Consider the following 17,761-nt stretch of genomic DNA (forward strand, 5'->3'; position numbering starts at 1 on the left):
AATCGGCGCTGCCTCCATGGCGACGGGGCGCAGGGCAAGATGGCTGCCGAGCCGGGCGGCGGGCGCCTTTGGGCTGGCCGCTGGAATCGGCCGCCGCTCGCCGCTCTCGCCACCGTGCTGCTCTTGGGCTGCGGCCGCTACGCCGCCCTGTCTCCCTCCTCTCCCTCCACTCTCTCGTCCTGTCGTCACCGTGTGCCCAGCGGCGAGGAGGTGGGGGAGCGGCGGGGACTCCTCCATGGTTGGGTCCGGTCCCTCAGGGCTGCCCGGGCCGAGCTGTGGGGGTCTGGCCCGTGGCGCTGGTACCGGGTGCGGGGCGGTGTGTGGCTGGGCGGTGTGTGAGGGGAGTGGCGGGAAGGGGATTCGCTGGAAGGCGGACAGAAGGAGGCTCCGGGGGGTGAGAAACGGAGGGCCCGGGGGCGCCGGTCGGTGTGTGTGTCCGGAGCTGCCTCAGCCAGCGGCCCCTTCCCCTCCCCGCCAGGTTGTCTATCAGGTTCCTCTGAAGGAAAACCACGTCTTGAAGAGGAATGTGGATCAGCAGCTGAGGATTAAGATTGTATACGATGGAAGCGTCGAGGGGTGAGTATAATGTTGTGGCAACTTTTTTTGTTCTCCATGACTGGGCTTGGAAATGCTATTAACGAAAGCTTTTTTGTTTCGTTTTTGAATATAGTTTGCTACCTGAGAAAAGACACCTCATAAAGGTATGTCATGTTTGCTCCTCCTTTTTGCTTGTTCATATTTTATTACGAGTGAAGTTAAATTTAAGGCCAATTTAATGAAAGGCTCTGAATACAAGCAATTTCATATCCTCTAGTTGGGGAAACCAAGGCTTTGTCTGCAGGTTATGGCTCCATTGCAAGTACTTGCAGTGGTCTGTTGAATGTTGTTTGACAGGTGTTTGCTGTATCTCCAGGTGCAAAGGTTTTGGTGAGCAATATGTATGTAGCCTCCTGGAAGCTGTACATTCAAATTAATACTCTCAGCCTTCTCATTTTGTTATTCCAATAACAAAATGTGAGCATACTGAAACAAAATATTTCCTAATTTATTGATAACAGTTGGACTTCTATGAAGTCTGGATTTCTGCTATTCTGCTATACCCCAACATCTATCAAGTTTCATGTAATTTCACAGTTAATGCTTTTCAGGTGAGCTTTGTCTGCACTGCTACTGGGTGACTTTTATTTTTGCTCTCTTCAGAACAAACTCTTCCCACAAGCTATATCATATCTGGAGAAGACATTTCAAGTGCGCAAATCCACGGGTGCTATATTACTAAGCAGGTATGTGAAAATCTGTTGAAAATCATGTGCTCTGTTTGATATTTTACATTGCATTGTAAAGCCTTTTAAATCAGAATAGAGTAAGGGTGTAAGAAATGCTCTCCTGGGTCAGACTAGTGATCCATCTGACCCAGTGGTGGTAGCAGATGCTATTTAGGGAGAATATAGAAAACTGCCAACCTTCCACAATCAACATTACACTCGTTATGTCAGAGATTTTAAAGAGTGCACATGCTGCCTGTTTCATTTTACATGTACCCCCGTTTATGAACCTGTTCTTAATCTCTCTTTGAACCCATGGATATTCCATTAACAAGTGGAAACCTTGTGTCTTCCAGAGCAGGGTAAATAAGATTTCTCACAATGAAAGTTACATTAAATATCTGTATTACTGTAAGAGTGTTCTACAGTTTCTTCTTAATGATAAAACAGTGCTGACTGTCTTTCATGTTGGATTGAAGGCAGTGTGCAACAAATCAATATTTGAGGAGGAAAGCTGACCCTCACAGATACTGCCGAGGAGCCTGTGCAGACCATACAAGATGTGGGCCTGTTATAGTTCCTGAGGAGCATCTCCAGGTGAGCTAAGCCATCCAAGTGCTTTTTAACCTATGAAATATTAGCGTTTGTGGAAATGAATAAAAAGGTTGATATCACTAACTGTGCGTGACTTGTTTGTGGGTGATCACTGAGTCCGAGTGACAGAATAGAACGACTTGAGTTGGTGGGAGCTTCTTTAGTTTATGCTGAGAAACCAAAAGTCCATTAAAACTGTACTGTTTACTGTTCTCTAAGCCTGTGTTATAAGGAATTGAACAGGGGAGATGAGATTGAAAGCTTGTTATATTGCTAGTCACTTCATTATTCACCTTGGTCAATGAGTCAGATTTTCACAGCATTAATAATAAGTTTTTGGGGTTTTTTTTGGACACCTTACTGGAGGTTATCCACTGAAGCAGCAGCACGGTACAGAAAATGCTTCTAACTTGTTTTCTTGCATGAATTTTTGATTCAACTACAGTATGCGATCAGTAGATTTCTTTCTCTTAGCTTGAAGTTTCAACTACCCTATTAAAAATGTATCAGATTACATGTGAAATGCAATTGCTGCTTATGTATCCTGTTTGTGTGAGGCAATTTTTTTTTAATTTGTAGGAAATAAAGGGTGATAATTTTGGGATATCTAGCTTGGCAGGCCCTTACTTTATTTTTTTTTCCAAAGCTGCCACCTTTCTGGTGTCTGTTACATCAAAGGAGCTAGTAATTTGAAAATTATTCCTTGGATCTTGTTTTGTTTACTGTCTTCATAGGGATTTTTCTCATCTTCCACTGTCTTATAATGGGATTTATTCTTGCCTTCAAGCCAACTGAGTTTTGTTACGTGAAATTTCCATTGTAGCTGTTGCATTTTAATTGTTCCATTTGAATATGTCAAAGCAATGCAGAGTGTACGATAAGAACGAATGGCACTGGGGACCCACTGGCTTACCTGAGCAAGAAGGGGTTCGAGATGCTGACTTTGTACTTTACGTTAGTGCTCTCACTACTGAACGGTGTGGCCATGAAAATATAATTGCCTATGCAGCCTACTGTCAACTGGAAGCTGAAATGGACAGGCAAGTATTCGTTCTGTTACAAACTCTTTTTTTAAACTAAACTTTTGAGGTTTTTAATTGCTTAGATATGGAGTTTGTTTGCCTGTCTTGTATAGTATAGCAAAGTGGAAGTCATTGTTGGAATTGGCAAGCACTCTACTTAAGTAAAACCACAAACCAATCAAATAGTGCTTAACTTGCAAAGCTGAGGCACTTAAGTCAAAGCTGATCTTCCGCTGGTGTTGCCTAAACTTTGTCTTGAGATCCTACTTCTGTTGAAGGGAATGTTGTACTTTCACAAATTTAAAGGAGGTTGCAATGAGCTCTACTTAATGTGGCTTTTGTTTCTAGTTTGGTTGTAGTCGTTGCAACAGACTCTTTGTACCTCTGTAGTCTTACCTGAAACTCAGATCTCCTGTGCTGTTGTCAGTGACACCTGGGCAGCACGCTGAATGTAGACGCTGATCCCATCCCTCCCCAGTTCAACAGTAAACTAGTCACTGTATTGCTAATAGACAGTTAATGACTGAGAAAGTAGTTTGGAAGGGCTTATTTTTATATTAGTCTCCATTTTCTTTTAAATAGTCTGCCTCTTCAAGTGAATATGATTTGAATTTCCTAGTATTTTACTGGAAACAATTTTATTTTAAAACTGTCTTCTAGGCCAATAGCAGGATATGCTAACTTGTGTCCAAATATGATTTCAACACAAGCTCAGGAATTTGTCGGCATGTTATCTACAGTGAAACATGAGATTATCCATGCACTGGTAAGGGTTGATGTTATAATATGTGTTTCCCTGAAATTTGTGCCTGCTTCCTCACACATCTCCAGTTTGTTGCAAGAGAATGGTGTTTGGTGGAGGAAAGCTCTTGCTTTGCCTTCTTCAACTTGTGTGTTGATCACCTTGAAGTGCGGTATTTCCAGTGCATCTGCTGCGGGAGCGACAGCTTGCATGGCATTTGACTTTGTATGTGAATACCTCACCGAAGGTTTCCATGTGCTTGGTTTTTAACCTGAAGGGTTTCTCTGCTGGACTCTTTGCTTTTTATCGTGATGATGATGGAAAACCTTTGACAACGAGATATGCAGATGGATTCCCTCCTTTTAATGAAAGGTATTTTATTTTTTATACCTCTTGGTACTCCCATCGAAGGATGTTTTCACGTTCCCTTTTTAGGATGTATTTTTGCCCGTTGAAAATCCAACTTGATTCCATTATTAAATTGCGTTACTTTTTTTATGTTCAAACATTGGTGTGTAGTTTTTTGTAGTCTTTCTTTACATTGGCATTAAGCACTTATCCACATATATTACAAACTAAGGCAGGATTTCATTTATCAGGAGGCTTCAAGTTAAGCATGAAATTGATTAAATTCTGATGCTTTCTGAATGCCTTACTAAATCAAGACTTGTATTTTCTGTATTCTGTCTAATGTCAGTGCAGTTCATTTTTTTTTTTTAAGACACACGAGTTTTACAGTTACGCAGAACTGACTGTGTGCAGTTTGCTGTGTGGTTTTTCTGACTTAGTGAATGAACAGTTTGAATTATTTTTTTAAATTTCATTTATTTGATATTGTAGAAATGTTCTAGGGTTTTTATGGAGGTAGAAGGGCAGGGAGCTTTTGGTTTTGTTCACCTTCCATCTTATAGTAGGAATTCTGAGGATTTTTGTTTCATTTCTTACGCTTTTGGTAACTGTAAAAAATACATCTTTTTAATAATCTTACTTTGGCTTATTAAATCAATTGTGCATGTAAAGAATGCAAATCTTATGGAGGAGAAATGTTGCATGTTAAATCTATTTTAAAAATTATACGTCCTCAGAAAGCATGAGGAAGTATGGAGATTGTTCATGATTCTGTTTCTTACAGAGAGAAATATTCGCACAGTAGCGTGTATTCTTGGGAAAGATTTGTAACCAAAATATTCTTCTTACAGTCTCGGTTTGTATCAGTGGAGCAATAAAGTCGTTCGTAAAGCAGTGAGGTTATGGGATGTGCGTGGTGGCAAAATGCTGCGTCATGCTGTGCATCTTCTGATAACACCTCGTGTAGTTGTAAGTGTGGCTAACTTAAACTTTTATGCTTTTTATGCCAAGGTTAGCATCACATTCTCGAGTCATAAATATTTCTTATTCTTTAAGAAGTAATAACCTAATATTGAATACCCTTTTCATTAAAGTATGGCTCAAAGACTATGTGTTTAAAATGGTATCGTTAGTTGAGAGGGTATATCCAAAGTAAAGTGGAAAGCATTTGACAGGGACAGTATGAAATAAACAAATTGACATTGTAAGAGGCAATGAAGGGACTGGGAAGTAAATTGTAAAAGGTTAAGCAGAGTGGATATTGAATAGATTCCTTAATCCTACTCTTTAGAAGTTTTCCTACAGACTTAGACACCTAGTACTCCTGTTGCCTTAGCAGATTGTGTCAACACTGCTTTTATAATTTATAAATTCATCCTATTTTCTACTTTTCTCTTTAAAAGGGTTGGTTTAATCTTTTTCTAGATTTTATAGAATACAAAATAATGCAGTTAGTACTTTCTCATGTTTAAAAATAAATTTCTCAAGTATTCTTGGAAAACTTTCTTGCTTCCCAGGCCTCCAACTTCCCCCTGTCCCCAACAGAGCATATGCCTAAGTCTAATAAATTGGTATTGAAAAGAAGTTACAGAGTTAATCCTATTTGGCCACAAATAATCTCTTTATTATTTTAAATCTGACACTGTATGTAGAGCAGACTTGGTTTAATTACCCCTGTTTCGAAAACTGGCCATGCTGGTCCATCTGTTCAGAGCATTAAAGGTGTTCCTGGGTTGTACCACACTGGCAAAGTCTGGGCTCCTGGCCATAAGACCACAGCGGTGTTGTGATGCCTCTTTAAGATTTTCAGTTATTTCATAGAAAACACTTTCCCATACAAAACTAGTTGACACATAGAACTTCCTAATAGAAAAGTGCTTTTATTTTTCTCTAAGTGTTTGACAGAAGCAGGATTGCAGTGTTCCTATATTGTTGTGGTTTGGTTTTTTGTTTGCTTTTTTTTTGTATGGTATTTAATGTATGCATGCTATTCTCAGCTAATTCTGTTGCTGTTTTATTTTTGTAAACTTCCATAGTTTATTTCCAGAGCATAAGTAGACAGATTGTCATGCTTGGTGTTATGGTACTTGCTGGTTTACTCAGTGGCAGAGTGGGAGAAGTGTTTTACATTTGGAGGAAAACAAGACGGTAGAAAACTAAATGCTGGAAGACTTTTTTTAAAAGATCATTCTAGATGATTAGGAGTGCATACCAGTATCTGTCTCAATATTTGAAGAGTTGTGTTGAAATGTTTTCTTTCTAGGAAGAAGCTCGAAAACATTTTAATTGTCCTATTCTAGAGGGAATGGAGCTTGAAAATCAGGGTGGAATGGGTACTGAGCTCAATCACTGGGAGAAGAGATTGTTGGAGGTTAGTGCTGATACAGGGATCAGGGGGATGTGGGAATGTCTGCTTCCCCACCTTTATTTTTAGATTTATGGTGGTACCTACTGGAACCTTGAAAATGCAGGTGTGTGAAACCTCACTGAAATACATCACAAAGAATACTAAACTACAAATACCTTAATGTCCAATTTCTAGATAAATCCATCTTTTTACCTTATTGCCAAGTCTCAGAATATGAGTTTGAGATAAGCTTTTACTAAAAAATGAAATGTCTCTTACTTTTGTCTGCTGTTGACCCTTTTGAGAAGGTGTGTTTCCTTTATAGGGGAAAGGGGGTGTTCCTTCGAGTCAATTCAACTTTGTTACCCCCTGCCTCTTATACGTCAAATATTTGATCGTTCTGTCTATTAATTATCTTCGTATTTATTCACGTGCCCTGGGGTTTGCTTTATGCTGTCTCTGCTCCAGAACCTCATCTGATTGAGGAAACACTTGTTTCCCTCCTGAGATTTAATCTTATTTTTATTTATGAGTTTGCATTGTGTGATATTTTTGGCAGAGATACACTTTCTAGTTATTGTTGTATGCGGTGATGTAAGCAAGAAGGGGAATGCTTCAGGACAGATCTTTTTGTGGAAGTAATCTTGAATAATGCGTATTTTGCAAAACCAAAGTTATTAGCTTTTCCTGCCTTTTAGTAACCTTTGGTATGGAACAGTAGTTTAAAGCCAACTGGAGAGACTGCCATTAGAATGAGGGTAATATAAGGATTGAATAGGATTAGCAAAAAGGAGATCATTACTAGTCTGCTTTACACCTTTTCAGAGAAAGTTTTTATCTGGAAAATAACCTGTATAGTTTGGTTTCGGTCTTGATCCAGCTCTCATTAAATGCTGTAGTGACAGGAGATCTGGTGCTATTAACTGCTCCTAACCACACTAGGGGAGGGGGAAGGCTGGAAAACTACATGTTTTGAAGAAATAATAGAAATTAGATGAACTTCAGTAACAGAAATCCCAGAGTTGTGTAATTAAGGGTGAGTGACTTTTGCTGTAAGCCTGGAGTTTATCAGATGGAAATGACAGCAGGGAAGAAACATGAGTACTACAATTACCAGTTATAAGATGATTAGGAGACTCCGAGGTGGCTGGAGTTGCTCTTTGAGAATGGTGTGAACTTGCATATTTTTAAATGAGATTAAAAATTCCCCTGCCACACTAATAAAGGTTCCTTTGCAGTGCTGTGTTCGTTTAGTCCTGTGTCCTGTGCACCTTGCTCCTGAAAAGAACTGCTAGAAATTCCAGGGAAATTAAAAAACCTGTGTGGCACAAAATTAAGTGAGCTTGCCTTTTTATCTTATCGAAAGGAGACAGAAAAGAGGGTGTGATGGCTACTGATAAATATGCTAGGAGAAGGAAGAATTTCATTTTAACTGAAGAAAAATGAGTACACGTTGGTCATGAATAAGGTTTAGCTGGAATTTGGAATGAGGTTTCTGACTTCTGGAATTCTGAAGCTTTATAAGGTGGAGTGGGGAAGTGAGTTGCAGTTTTGATCTCTTCTAAGAAGGAGGTTGGGATTTGATTGTAAATAGTAAGAAAGGACTGGAAATAAAGTGCTTTTTCATTGAAAGCATTTTCTTACAATAATGATTTTCAGTGGCTTGCTAATAGTAACTGGTAACTTTCAGAATGAAGCGATGACTGGATCCCATACCCAGAATCGCGTCTTTTCCAGGATCACCTTAGCGTTAATGGAAGACACAGGGTAAGAATTAATAAGAATGGAAGGGTTTTGTTCATTTACGTGCAGTTTTCATTGTACTTGATTTTATTTGGATTTGATGCACTTGTGCTTATCTGCAACACAGTAGATAATTGATGTAATTAGCATTACATTAGCCAAGGTGTTATACCTAGCATCTTAATTTTTCTTCATGTATTTCAAAATCCATCTGTTCTTAATCTAGCCTTAAAAAACCCATACACTGCAATACATAGTACTATTTGTAGTGTCTGTGTACTTAATGTAAGTCTTCTCTCAGCTGCGTGCAGTACATTGTGATTATTTTTTCAGCTCTTGCATATGGAAGGCATATGTGGAGGAAAAGCGAAATTGTGTAAAACTTCATCTTTATGTGTTGTTCCTTTGCAGATACATTGCTGTTGAACAAATAAGCAATGAAATTTTCTTTTAGTTTATTGTGACTTTAAAAACACTGAAATTGTAATACATTTTGTCATAGTCAGAAATGGATACAGTTCCCTTTTTCTTCATTTGAAGACCTTAAGGCATAATATGAAGTTCTTTGAACTGCTGCTTTATTAATCAGAACACTAATTTTTGAAGTGACTAAATTCTTATTCCAAAATTCCTTTACAGCTGGTATAAAGCAAATTACAGCATGGCAGAGAAATTAGATTGGGGACGCAATAAAGGCTGTGACTTTGTAATGAAGAGCTGCAAATTCTGGATTGACCAAAAGAGGCAAAAGTAAGAATACAATCTTTGTGAAAAGTAAAGAGGAAACCTTGGTGCTTGTTTACATTTGTCCTTCGAATGCAACTCTGTAAAAGGTAATACAGGTAGATACAGATTAACAAGGAATGGTGTCCTATGGACCTGCACCCAGGAAGGAGCCCACCAAATGTATTAAGAGCAGGAGCATCCCACCCAAGAAATATAGAGCCAAACATTTTGGGGATAGAATGCATTTACACTGTAAGAGAGCTATGCTTCAAGTGGAGGGAAGGGACTAAATCAAAAAGTGTTTGCTGTATTTTGTCCCTTTTAATTTAAAATACAGCCCGTATCATTTTGCGTTAGTGGATTGTACTTAAAGCAACAGGAGATGATAGCCGTGTTCAAAACAAAACCTTCCTAGGGCACAGCTGCACAGCGGACTTGTTTTGCTTGTGTGGTTTTATTGTTTAAAGTTTACAAAGCAATATCTTTAAAACTAAATAGGTGAGTGCATTGTAACTTTGTTTGCTGGCTTGGTATTCTTTAAATTAGAAACGTCATAACCAGAAAAATAAAAATAATTACCCTCCAGAGAAGCCATTGGTGCTTCTTTGTGTGATTGATCAAGTGTGGGGGAGAGTGGGGAGTCTTGACAGATTGCTTAGTTAAATTATGAAAAGCAATGGAAGTGCTCTCATGTGATTTTTATTATTTTTTTTGGGTTTTTTTTCCTTTTTGAGGAGGCAATTAATCAGCCCATACTGCGATACTTTGAGGAGTAATCCTTTGCATTTGACCTGCAGACAGGACCAAAGAGCAGTAGCAGTGTGCAACTTACAGAAGTTTCCAAAGCAGTTACCTCAGGAATATCAGGTATCATGGATCTTACTTTACCAAATAAACAGTTGGTTTTGTTCTTGTGCTTTGCAGCCAGGTGATCATATTTGGTTGTATCTTGTGAAAATTTTGTGATCTTGTGAAAAATGTCTGCTCAGTTTATTATAAGGAATCCAGAAAAAAGCCTAGCAATCTTAACAATAAGGATGCCGCTTGGCCATCTAACCAAGTATCAGATGGAAACGTTGTTGCAGAACAGAAATCCCTCCATGTTTTGAGGTATTTCTTCACACAATCTGTTTGCTTGTGTCACTGCACGCTAGGAAGTCTGTTCTGTTTAATTCCAGAGAGTGCTATGATTGCAAAGGGGCCGGGGGGCAGGGGTGGGGAGTGATACATGCAAATACAAATCTCTCTGCTTTAAGTATTCCTAAATACTTCTGGCTCATCTGGTTCTTGGATATTGTTAAGTTGCTGTTAATAGCATTCCTGAGTAGTCATAGCTGATGTCCTTACAGCTATAGTGATTGGTTCTGTTTAAAAAAGCAGTTGTACACTTGTCTCTGTGCAGACTGCCCCACTGCCTATTTTGTTTTGCAGTATTTTGACAATCTTAATGGAGTACCAGCAGAGGAATTGCCGTATTATGGTGGCTCAGTAGAAATTGCTGACTATTGTCCCTTTAGTCAAGAATTCAGTTGGCATTTAAGTGGTGAATTTCAACGCAGCTCGGACTGTAGAATCGTTGAAAACCAACCAGGTCAGTTTTCAAGACTTCAACAGAGTATTTAAGAGATGGCATTTTTAATCTGGAGTGGACTTGCTATTTGTCCAAACTAATTGGATATGAAATTAGTTTTATGTTACTAGCGGTGTAAAAGCTGTGCTGGGGTGAGAAGCACAGCACAAGTACCGCATACACCTAGGAAGCAAAGACGTAACACAAGAATTGTATAAGAGCTGAACAGAAATTAACCCAGAATTATCCAAGTATTTGACAAAGGGTGGGGTTTGGTTGGTTGTTTTCCGAGTTTCTGAAGAATAATTTCACTTTCCACCTTTGTAGATGTTGGTGTTTGTTTGGGGGTTTGGGGGTGATTTTGGTGTGGTGTGGGTTGGTTGTTTGGGTTGTTTTGGTGTTTGTGGTGGTTTGTTTTTTGTTTGTTTTTGTTTTCCTGTTCAAGACAAGGAGCTTTGTGAGTTACCAGAACATGGGCCTATCTCCTAGGGTAGTGCATCAACTCTTAATATTGCAGAGCTCCAGAATGCTGTAGGATAGTCCTAAAATTACATTCAGCCCTTTGAAGGCAACCGTGAGGCTGATGTGGCCACCGGTGAAAATGAGTCTGACACCCCTGCTTCTTACCTGCCTGTTCATTGTCTCGAAAACAACCAAATAAACACTGTCTGCCCTCAAGCCAGCCATCACAGCTGGTATTCCCTGGGGGAAAACAAAGCCACATGCTTCTGATGGAAAGCGCTTTTTGTGTTTGGTTGGTTTGGTTTTGTTTTTGTTTAACATTGACTTCCTTCCCGCTTCACATTCAAGGCAGTATAGTTCCCAAATCGATAATGATTAATGGTCTGAAAGATTCAAAAACTAAAGCTTGAATTGTATATGGAGATATTGACTAATTATAGCATATTAAGTTTATGTGGACTTTCTGTTCCCTTAGTAAGCTGTAGTTCAGTATATTCTTATATTCTTTCTGTGTTAGATCCTACCAAAAACTATGGTGCAGAAAAATATGGACCAAACTCTGTATGTCTTATTCAGAAATCTGCTTTTGTCATGGAACAGTGCAGGAGGAAACTCAGTTACCCTGACTGGGGTAGTGGATGTTACCAAGTAAGTATGTGCCGGGGTTTTATTGTATTCTTTTTAAAAATATCACTAAAGGGGAAAGTCAGTCATAAAATGTAGGCTAGAACTTTGCACCTGGACACTGTACATGATCTTCTCTGCCTTAAATTACTAGATTATGTGACATGCTTTGAAAATAAATACCTTCCAACCATAAGCCTGTTGTGTAGATCACACATGCAGTTAAGTGTGTGAACACTGGGATGGCTTGTGTGTTACTTCCAGGCTTGCCAGAATCTTCATCTGTTTTACCCCACGACACTTTCTTCACAGCTCGGTAGGAATACTTATATTGGAATCTTCTCTTGTTGAAGCTTAATGTTAATTATTCAGTCTGTTTTTTTTTCAAAGGTGGGAAGCACTGTACACATCACTTATTTTCCATTGTCCTCCTTCTCCTCACACCAATCCCACTAAAAGTGTCACTTTCAACAACAGCACAACTCTAAAACAGTAGTCAATAGCAGAAGCTGAATTTTACTTGATCTCAGTTGATGATCTGCGTGATTACACTTAAAGAGTACAGTCAGTGCTGTAAAGTATTCTTGAACCGAATCATTGCTCTGAGTGCAGTAGAATACTCACAGTTAATCTCTGCTGTAATACCAACTGCTTACGTATTTATTGAAAGACCCTTCAAACCTCCAAACATATTTCTGATAATTCATAATACAGACTTGACTTTATTCTCTTATTTTAAGGTTTCTTGTTCTCCACAAGGGCTGCACGTTTGGGTCAAGGACACCATGTACTTGTGCAGCCGCTCTGGTCAGGTGTTAACTGTGAGGATTCAGATGAACGGCTGGATACATGTTGGGAATCTGATTTGCCCAGCATGTTCGGACTTCTGCGACTCCTGTCCACCAGAGCAGGATCCGCCAGCTTCTAACCTAACAAGAGCTGCACCACTTGGTAGGTTGCCTTATTTGCTGAAGTGAAACTTAATATTAAGCATCTGAAAACACCAAAGGTTTGTGTCAACTCTGACTGCTGGGGAGCAGGAAAAGAGCCACGGCCTGGCTGTTCCAAGATCCCAGGTGTAGGAGTTAAAGGAAGATGGCAGAGGTGCCCTGGTTTTTGCTTTGCAGTTATGCTTTTGTTTCCAGGACCAGAATAGTGATGAACATAAGAGAAATATGTCTGAAACATAAGTATCATGTCTCCTTCTTGTAGTTATCCCAAAAATCTAGCTTTAGCCTGGCAACTTACCAGAAAATCTGATCTGTGTTTTGAAGGCTGCATCACTTTAACAACCTGCAAAATTGATCACCTTGGTGGGAAGTGAGTTCTTGTTTGTATAACTTCCCATTGACAATGTTAATGTTGTAATCCATAACATGAAAGATAAGTGTCAGTTTGCTTTTGGAGAGAGGAAAAAACTTAATTTACTACCTACCAGTTAATGCTTTGTCAAGAACAAACAGCTTTCTAAAAAACAGTTGATGAAGAGAACCATCTTTATAGTATTTTGTACTAGTGCCTCATTTTTAGGCCTTTAACTAATTCTTTAATGGTTGGATGTGCAGTTTTCAAGGGAAATATAAACCTCTTTAGTTTACCTACACACTTGATTCTTTTTTCCAAGTGGTGTGCTGGGGTTTGTATGTTCTGTTTCACAGGGTTTTGTTTTGTCTCGGAGATAGCGGTGTTTCAGTGGTTGGTGGAATGACTCCTGTAGATTAGATTTTAGCATGAGAAAGCTGTAACCTGGGAGATTTGCATCTTCTAGTATCTATTTGAATTCATGCTTGATGTTGCTCGTGTGTGTGTGCAGTTTTTGCAGGTTTTTTTTTGAGAATCTGTGGGTTTGAAATGCTCCTTTTCCCAGGTCATACCATAAGAAACTTCCTGCTCTTTTCTTGCAATACAGATACATTTTTCTCATTTGTTTTCGTAATTGCTATTAATGAAGGAATGCAGAAATGTATTTAATTATAAAGGGAATCCTCATGTTGTTTAGCTGAATTCCTAGCCTTGAAAGCTAGAATAGATTAGTGCAGATTAATGTGAATGTGGTTTAGCTCTTTTTACTGTTCTACTTGTTATTTCATATTCTCTTTAAATATAAAATTTAAAAGCTTTGTGCTGTTTTGTTTTTTATTTTAGATCTATGCTCCTGCTCGTCCAGCCTGGTTGTAACCCTTTGGCTATTGCTGGCTAACTTAGTTCCCCTGCTAACAGGATTATTTCTCTGCGCATAAAGTTGAGCACAGGGCAAGATGATGTTCCGAGATGATGTACCATCGTGTTGCACTCCCTGTTGTGGAGCACTGAGTTCTGTCTCTGCAGGAGCAGCCTTCTGCTGAACCTCATCTCTCCTGGCAAGTATCGGTGCAGACAGGGAGGTACTGATGAAAGCAACTCGAGTTTGAGAGGAGGAAAATTTACCTTGTCATCTCAATAAGTGCCAGTATTTTCCTGAATTGCAGTCTTTGATATTTTTTTTGACACAGCAACAAGATCCACTATGGCAACTGTGTTAGACTGCCTGGCAACTCGGTCAAGATTTGAAAGGAGACGTCTTCTGTAATGAAAATGAGGGTGGTTTTTTTGTTATGTCCTCTGTGTGACTTGGTAGCAAAGCATCCTCAAACCAGAAATATACCTCAGTGGTTTAGTCAAAAGCCATGTGAAAATCAGTTGTCATCACTGCTAATAACCCAGGCCTAAACAGGTGTGGGGATTCTGTATTTATTTTGTCAATTCTTATGGTTATGAGGGGAAGATATAATATAATGGGATAGACCAGTGGCTGGCCGTTGTCTCCATAACTGGATTCTGCAGCTTTGAGGCTTCTCAGAATTCATACTAGTTTGTGGTAAAGCGTCTAATTCTTGGGTTTCACTTAAACCTTCCTACATGTACAAAGTGGAATTTCAGACTGGTAACCAAGACAACTGTATAGAAATCCTGTTTTCCTTTAGCATGTGCCAGTTCTACTGTGAAATTTAATACGTAACATGTTTGAACTTTCTCAGAGTAATGTGCTAGGCAAATGCATTGCAGTACTGACACACAGTCTGTAAAACTGGAACAGGATTTCTGATTATTTTTCATTTCATTCATTTCTTAAATAATGGCATTAGAATTTTTTTAAATATTATGAACATAAATGCAGCTATTCTCACATTTTGTTGAAGGGCAAGCCAGTAGTGATGGCTGCTATAAGCTTACAGGACAGTATTGAATTCTCTAGACCAAAAACTATATTGAATGTGTGAAGAAAAGTCTAATCTGTCTTTTTAATTTTTTTTCCCCTCCACTATTTTTTGGACATATAAATACTATGGATTATTTGATCATTTGTAATAAGTTGAGAATTGGACATTTTGAACCATATGAGGGGACACCTTGGCACAAAATTAATCACTTGATAGACAAAATATATAAAAGGAAGAAAATGAGCAAAGTCTGTGTAGCTAAGGGTAGCTATAGGACACTTGTGGGGATGTTTTTGTTTCTGACTCTCTAATGTCCTACAGATATTCCTGTTTGGAGTAAAAGAAACTCTTACATGGTCCAGTCTGTCGTCCGTCCTGCTAGGATAGCTTCTATTCTTGGAGTAAATGTTGAACTTGAGGGAGCAGATGTGCCCAGTACACTAAAAAAATGCAAACATAGGGAGAAAGATGATGTTACTCTGCTTCTTAAATGTGCTGTGATGTTAGAATTGTGTCTAGATTCCTTTCTAAAATGAGAGGTAGGGGATGGAAGGGGTGCAGAGTAAAACTGATTTCACTACAATTAAACTTGTTTAGTAATGGAACTTCCATTGTAATTGTAAGAAAATATTCCTGCCTACTGGACTTGTTTTATTTAAAGGAGCTCTCGGGGTGCTGCTGAGGTGGGTGAGCAGTGACCTAGAACAGTCTGGAGGTATCGCCGGAGCACCTTGCACTGGGCTCGCTCCCCTTCTGACCTGCAGGTTAAGTTTGCTTTGAATTCTACAAGGCCTAGGCTAGCCTCAAATAGGGGTTTCTGAGAAGCAATACAGGTTAGGAATCATATGCTTTAAATGAGTACAAGTTTGAATTAAGAAAAACTCAGATTAATAAGTGAACACTGATTATTTTAATATATGCACAATCAACAGTCGGTGCAAAATTGATTCCTTGAAAACATAAAGGTTTGAGAATACATCTAAGGTCCCAGAGGCTGATATTGTAATTTTTTGTCTGTTGTGCAATAATACAGTTTAAATGGCATCACTCAACAACGCTTTTGATACTTGAAAAGAAATTATTGGTTATTTTTTCTTACTGTGAAATATTTGCACTGTCTGAACTTTCTGGTTAACTTTATAACTGTTAAACTTTTTTACTGGTGTTAATTTATTGTGCTTGGTATTTGATATGCTGGTCTCTAGTCTGTGTAAGTGTGAAATTTGTCATATTTAATTGAATATTTTTATCTTCTACACCGTTACCTTGAGGGCTTTTATTCTTTTATTCTCTCTTCCTGGGAAATAATTGAAAGATGGCTTAAGAAGTTGATACTTACCTACTTCTGAACTGTATGCGTTAATTAAAGACAGAGGCTGTAGCGGGTTGTACGTACAGGGAAAAATCTGCCTGCCTGTCAGAGCGCTTGTGGTCAGATCCACCAGTACCTGCTGAGTAGCTGCATCAGCAAATCCACTGAAGTAAAACTATTACTGCCTTAATAATCTGAGATTTCAGTTGTAATTTCTTTGATGTGCAGCCCCTTCCACGGGCTGGGAACTGCAGAACTGGACGTGACTTTGGGGAGTCGGGGGTAAGATGCTTCAGCCAGCAAAATCCAACGTGTTCTATCCCATCGGTGTGTTCGCAGCCGTAGCCATGTTGGAACTGCCAAGAAATGTGTCGAGTTCAATTTAAAGTGAGAATGAATTGGTGTCTGTCAAAAGGAATATTTGAGTAAACCTGACTACCTCAGTTCTGTTTGTCTTTGAGTTAAGCTTCTAGCTTACTGTGAACTTCCAAATTTTAAGATGTAAAAACGTGTCTCAGGTTTTTAAGAGCAAAATAGAGTAGGAAGCATAAGCCACTTTGGAGTGTAGAACACAGCTGAAGTTGTAGCTTAAACCAATCAGTTATGTAGCCTTAAGTGTAGTTTCCCCAGTAAAAATTGGTATTGGTTTTAAATAAATACAGGGTTTGCAGGCAGCTACTTCAGGTGTCCTGAACATATTGTGGCAAGTCCATCTTGTTGCATCTCTTACATGTGAAAACTTTGAAATACAGCCCAAATAAGTCTTTGTGTTTTCACCAGCATAGATGGGGCAGCAGCAGCCCTAGAAATAGGGCTAAGAGATAAATGAGTTGGCTTGTCTGCAGCAGAAATGTTTTCGGTATATAATGTCCACAGTTTTAATTTCTTAAAAACATTCCATATTTGCTTGTGGAAGCAAATTAGTCTTCTAGTCTTCTCTTACCCCAGTAGTTAGATCTGTAGCATTTCAGTTAGAAGTCAAGGCAAGTCATACTGCAGATACACATTTTTCTAGGGTTTTGGACAATTCCAAGGAGGAAGGATTGCTTTTGGTTGGAGGATGGAGCAAGTAAAATGACACTGAAAAGCAAACGATTCATTCCTCTTGAAATCAGTTGAGGTTAATTACCGAAAGAGAATTTTGAGCCCCATTAATTGGCAGTCAGTCCAGTGCAGCTCAGTCTTTCTGCCCAGCACTTGTAATTAAGGAAGACGGAGCAGCCATATCCACATTCCCTGATGAGGGCTGGTTGTGTTTGAAATCTTCCTGTCCTGCAAACCTTTCAGCCTGGATATCTCTTTGTAGAGAGGGAGATGTGTGCCCGTCCTTCCCCGTGTTTCCTCTGAGTGATTTCCAGCCAGCTGAGCAGAGCAAGAGCTTTCCCTGCAAGATTGAACAAGCAGCTTTTGCCTGGCTGAATGTGTCACTCTTCAGGGTTTGGGTCTGTTGCTGTATAAAATAATGTGATCTTACATTATCAGGCTTCCAAAAATCATGTGATTTTACACTACCAGGCTTCCAAAGTGCAAATGTTGCCTTTTAAATGTGAAGCTTACCTTGGAGATAAAACAGCTGTTTTGAGAGAACTGGCTGACCTTGAACATGCATTTCTTATTTTAGTACAGAATGTAAATACAGAACAAACTATTTTACATAGATTTTTGACTGGGTTGAGATATAAGGGCTAATTTTTGTTATTTATGGAGTAAAAAATTCCTTATTTTACTGTGTAAAAAAGAGTATGTCATACAAAAGCAAAAATTATGTCAATAAAATGTCTGTAGAAAACTGAGTCGTCTTGTCCT

The 17,761-nt window shown here is 39.0% G+C and overlaps 1 protein-coding gene across 1 annotated transcript; it reads left to right on the forward strand.

Moving 5' to 3' along the window:
- The first annotated feature begins 20 nt into the window (after window positions 1-20).
- On the forward strand, window positions 21-17,744 carry LMLN (leishmanolysin like peptidase). Its single transcript, XM_021291220.2, has 17 exons — window positions 21-210; window positions 479-576; window positions 671-701; window positions 1,201-1,283; window positions 1,745-1,862; window positions 2,721-2,899; window positions 3,542-3,647; window positions 3,901-3,995; window positions 4,823-4,940; window positions 6,235-6,342; window positions 8,009-8,085; window positions 8,701-8,811; window positions 9,522-9,654; window positions 10,219-10,378; window positions 11,337-11,467; window positions 12,184-12,394; window positions 13,589-17,744. The coding sequence occupies exons 1-17, from the start codon at window positions 40-42 to the stop codon at window positions 13,681-13,683; spliced, it is 2,025 nt and encodes a 674-aa protein (XP_021146895.2). The 5' UTR covers window positions 21-39; the 3' UTR covers window positions 13,684-17,744.
- The last annotated feature ends 17 nt before the right edge of the window (window positions 17,745-17,761 follow it).

The sequence above is a fragment of the Columba livia genome, chromosome 7 (genome assembly GCF_036013475.1).
Source record: "Columba livia isolate bColLiv1 breed racing homer chromosome 7, bColLiv1.pat.W.v2, whole genome shotgun sequence".
In the NCBI taxonomy this organism is placed as follows: Eukaryota; Metazoa; Chordata; class Aves; order Columbiformes; family Columbidae; genus Columba; species Columba livia.

What these genes read in the sequence shown, in the direction of transcription:
- LMLN (XM_021291220.2), top strand. Translation starts at nt 40, where the DNA reads ATGGCTGCCGAGCCGGGCGGCGGGCGCCTTTGGGCTGGCCGCTGGAAT. An exon ending in GTGTGCCCAGCGGCGAGGAG is followed by an intron (nt 211 to 478) that starts GTGGGGGAGCGG and finishes CCTCCCCGCCAG; the next exon opens with GTTGTCTATCAGGTTCCTCT. An exon ending in AACAAGAGCTGCACCACTTG is followed by an intron (nt 12,395 to 13,588) that starts GTAGGTTGCCTT and finishes TTTTTATTTTAG; the next exon opens with ATCTATGCTCCTGCTCGTCC.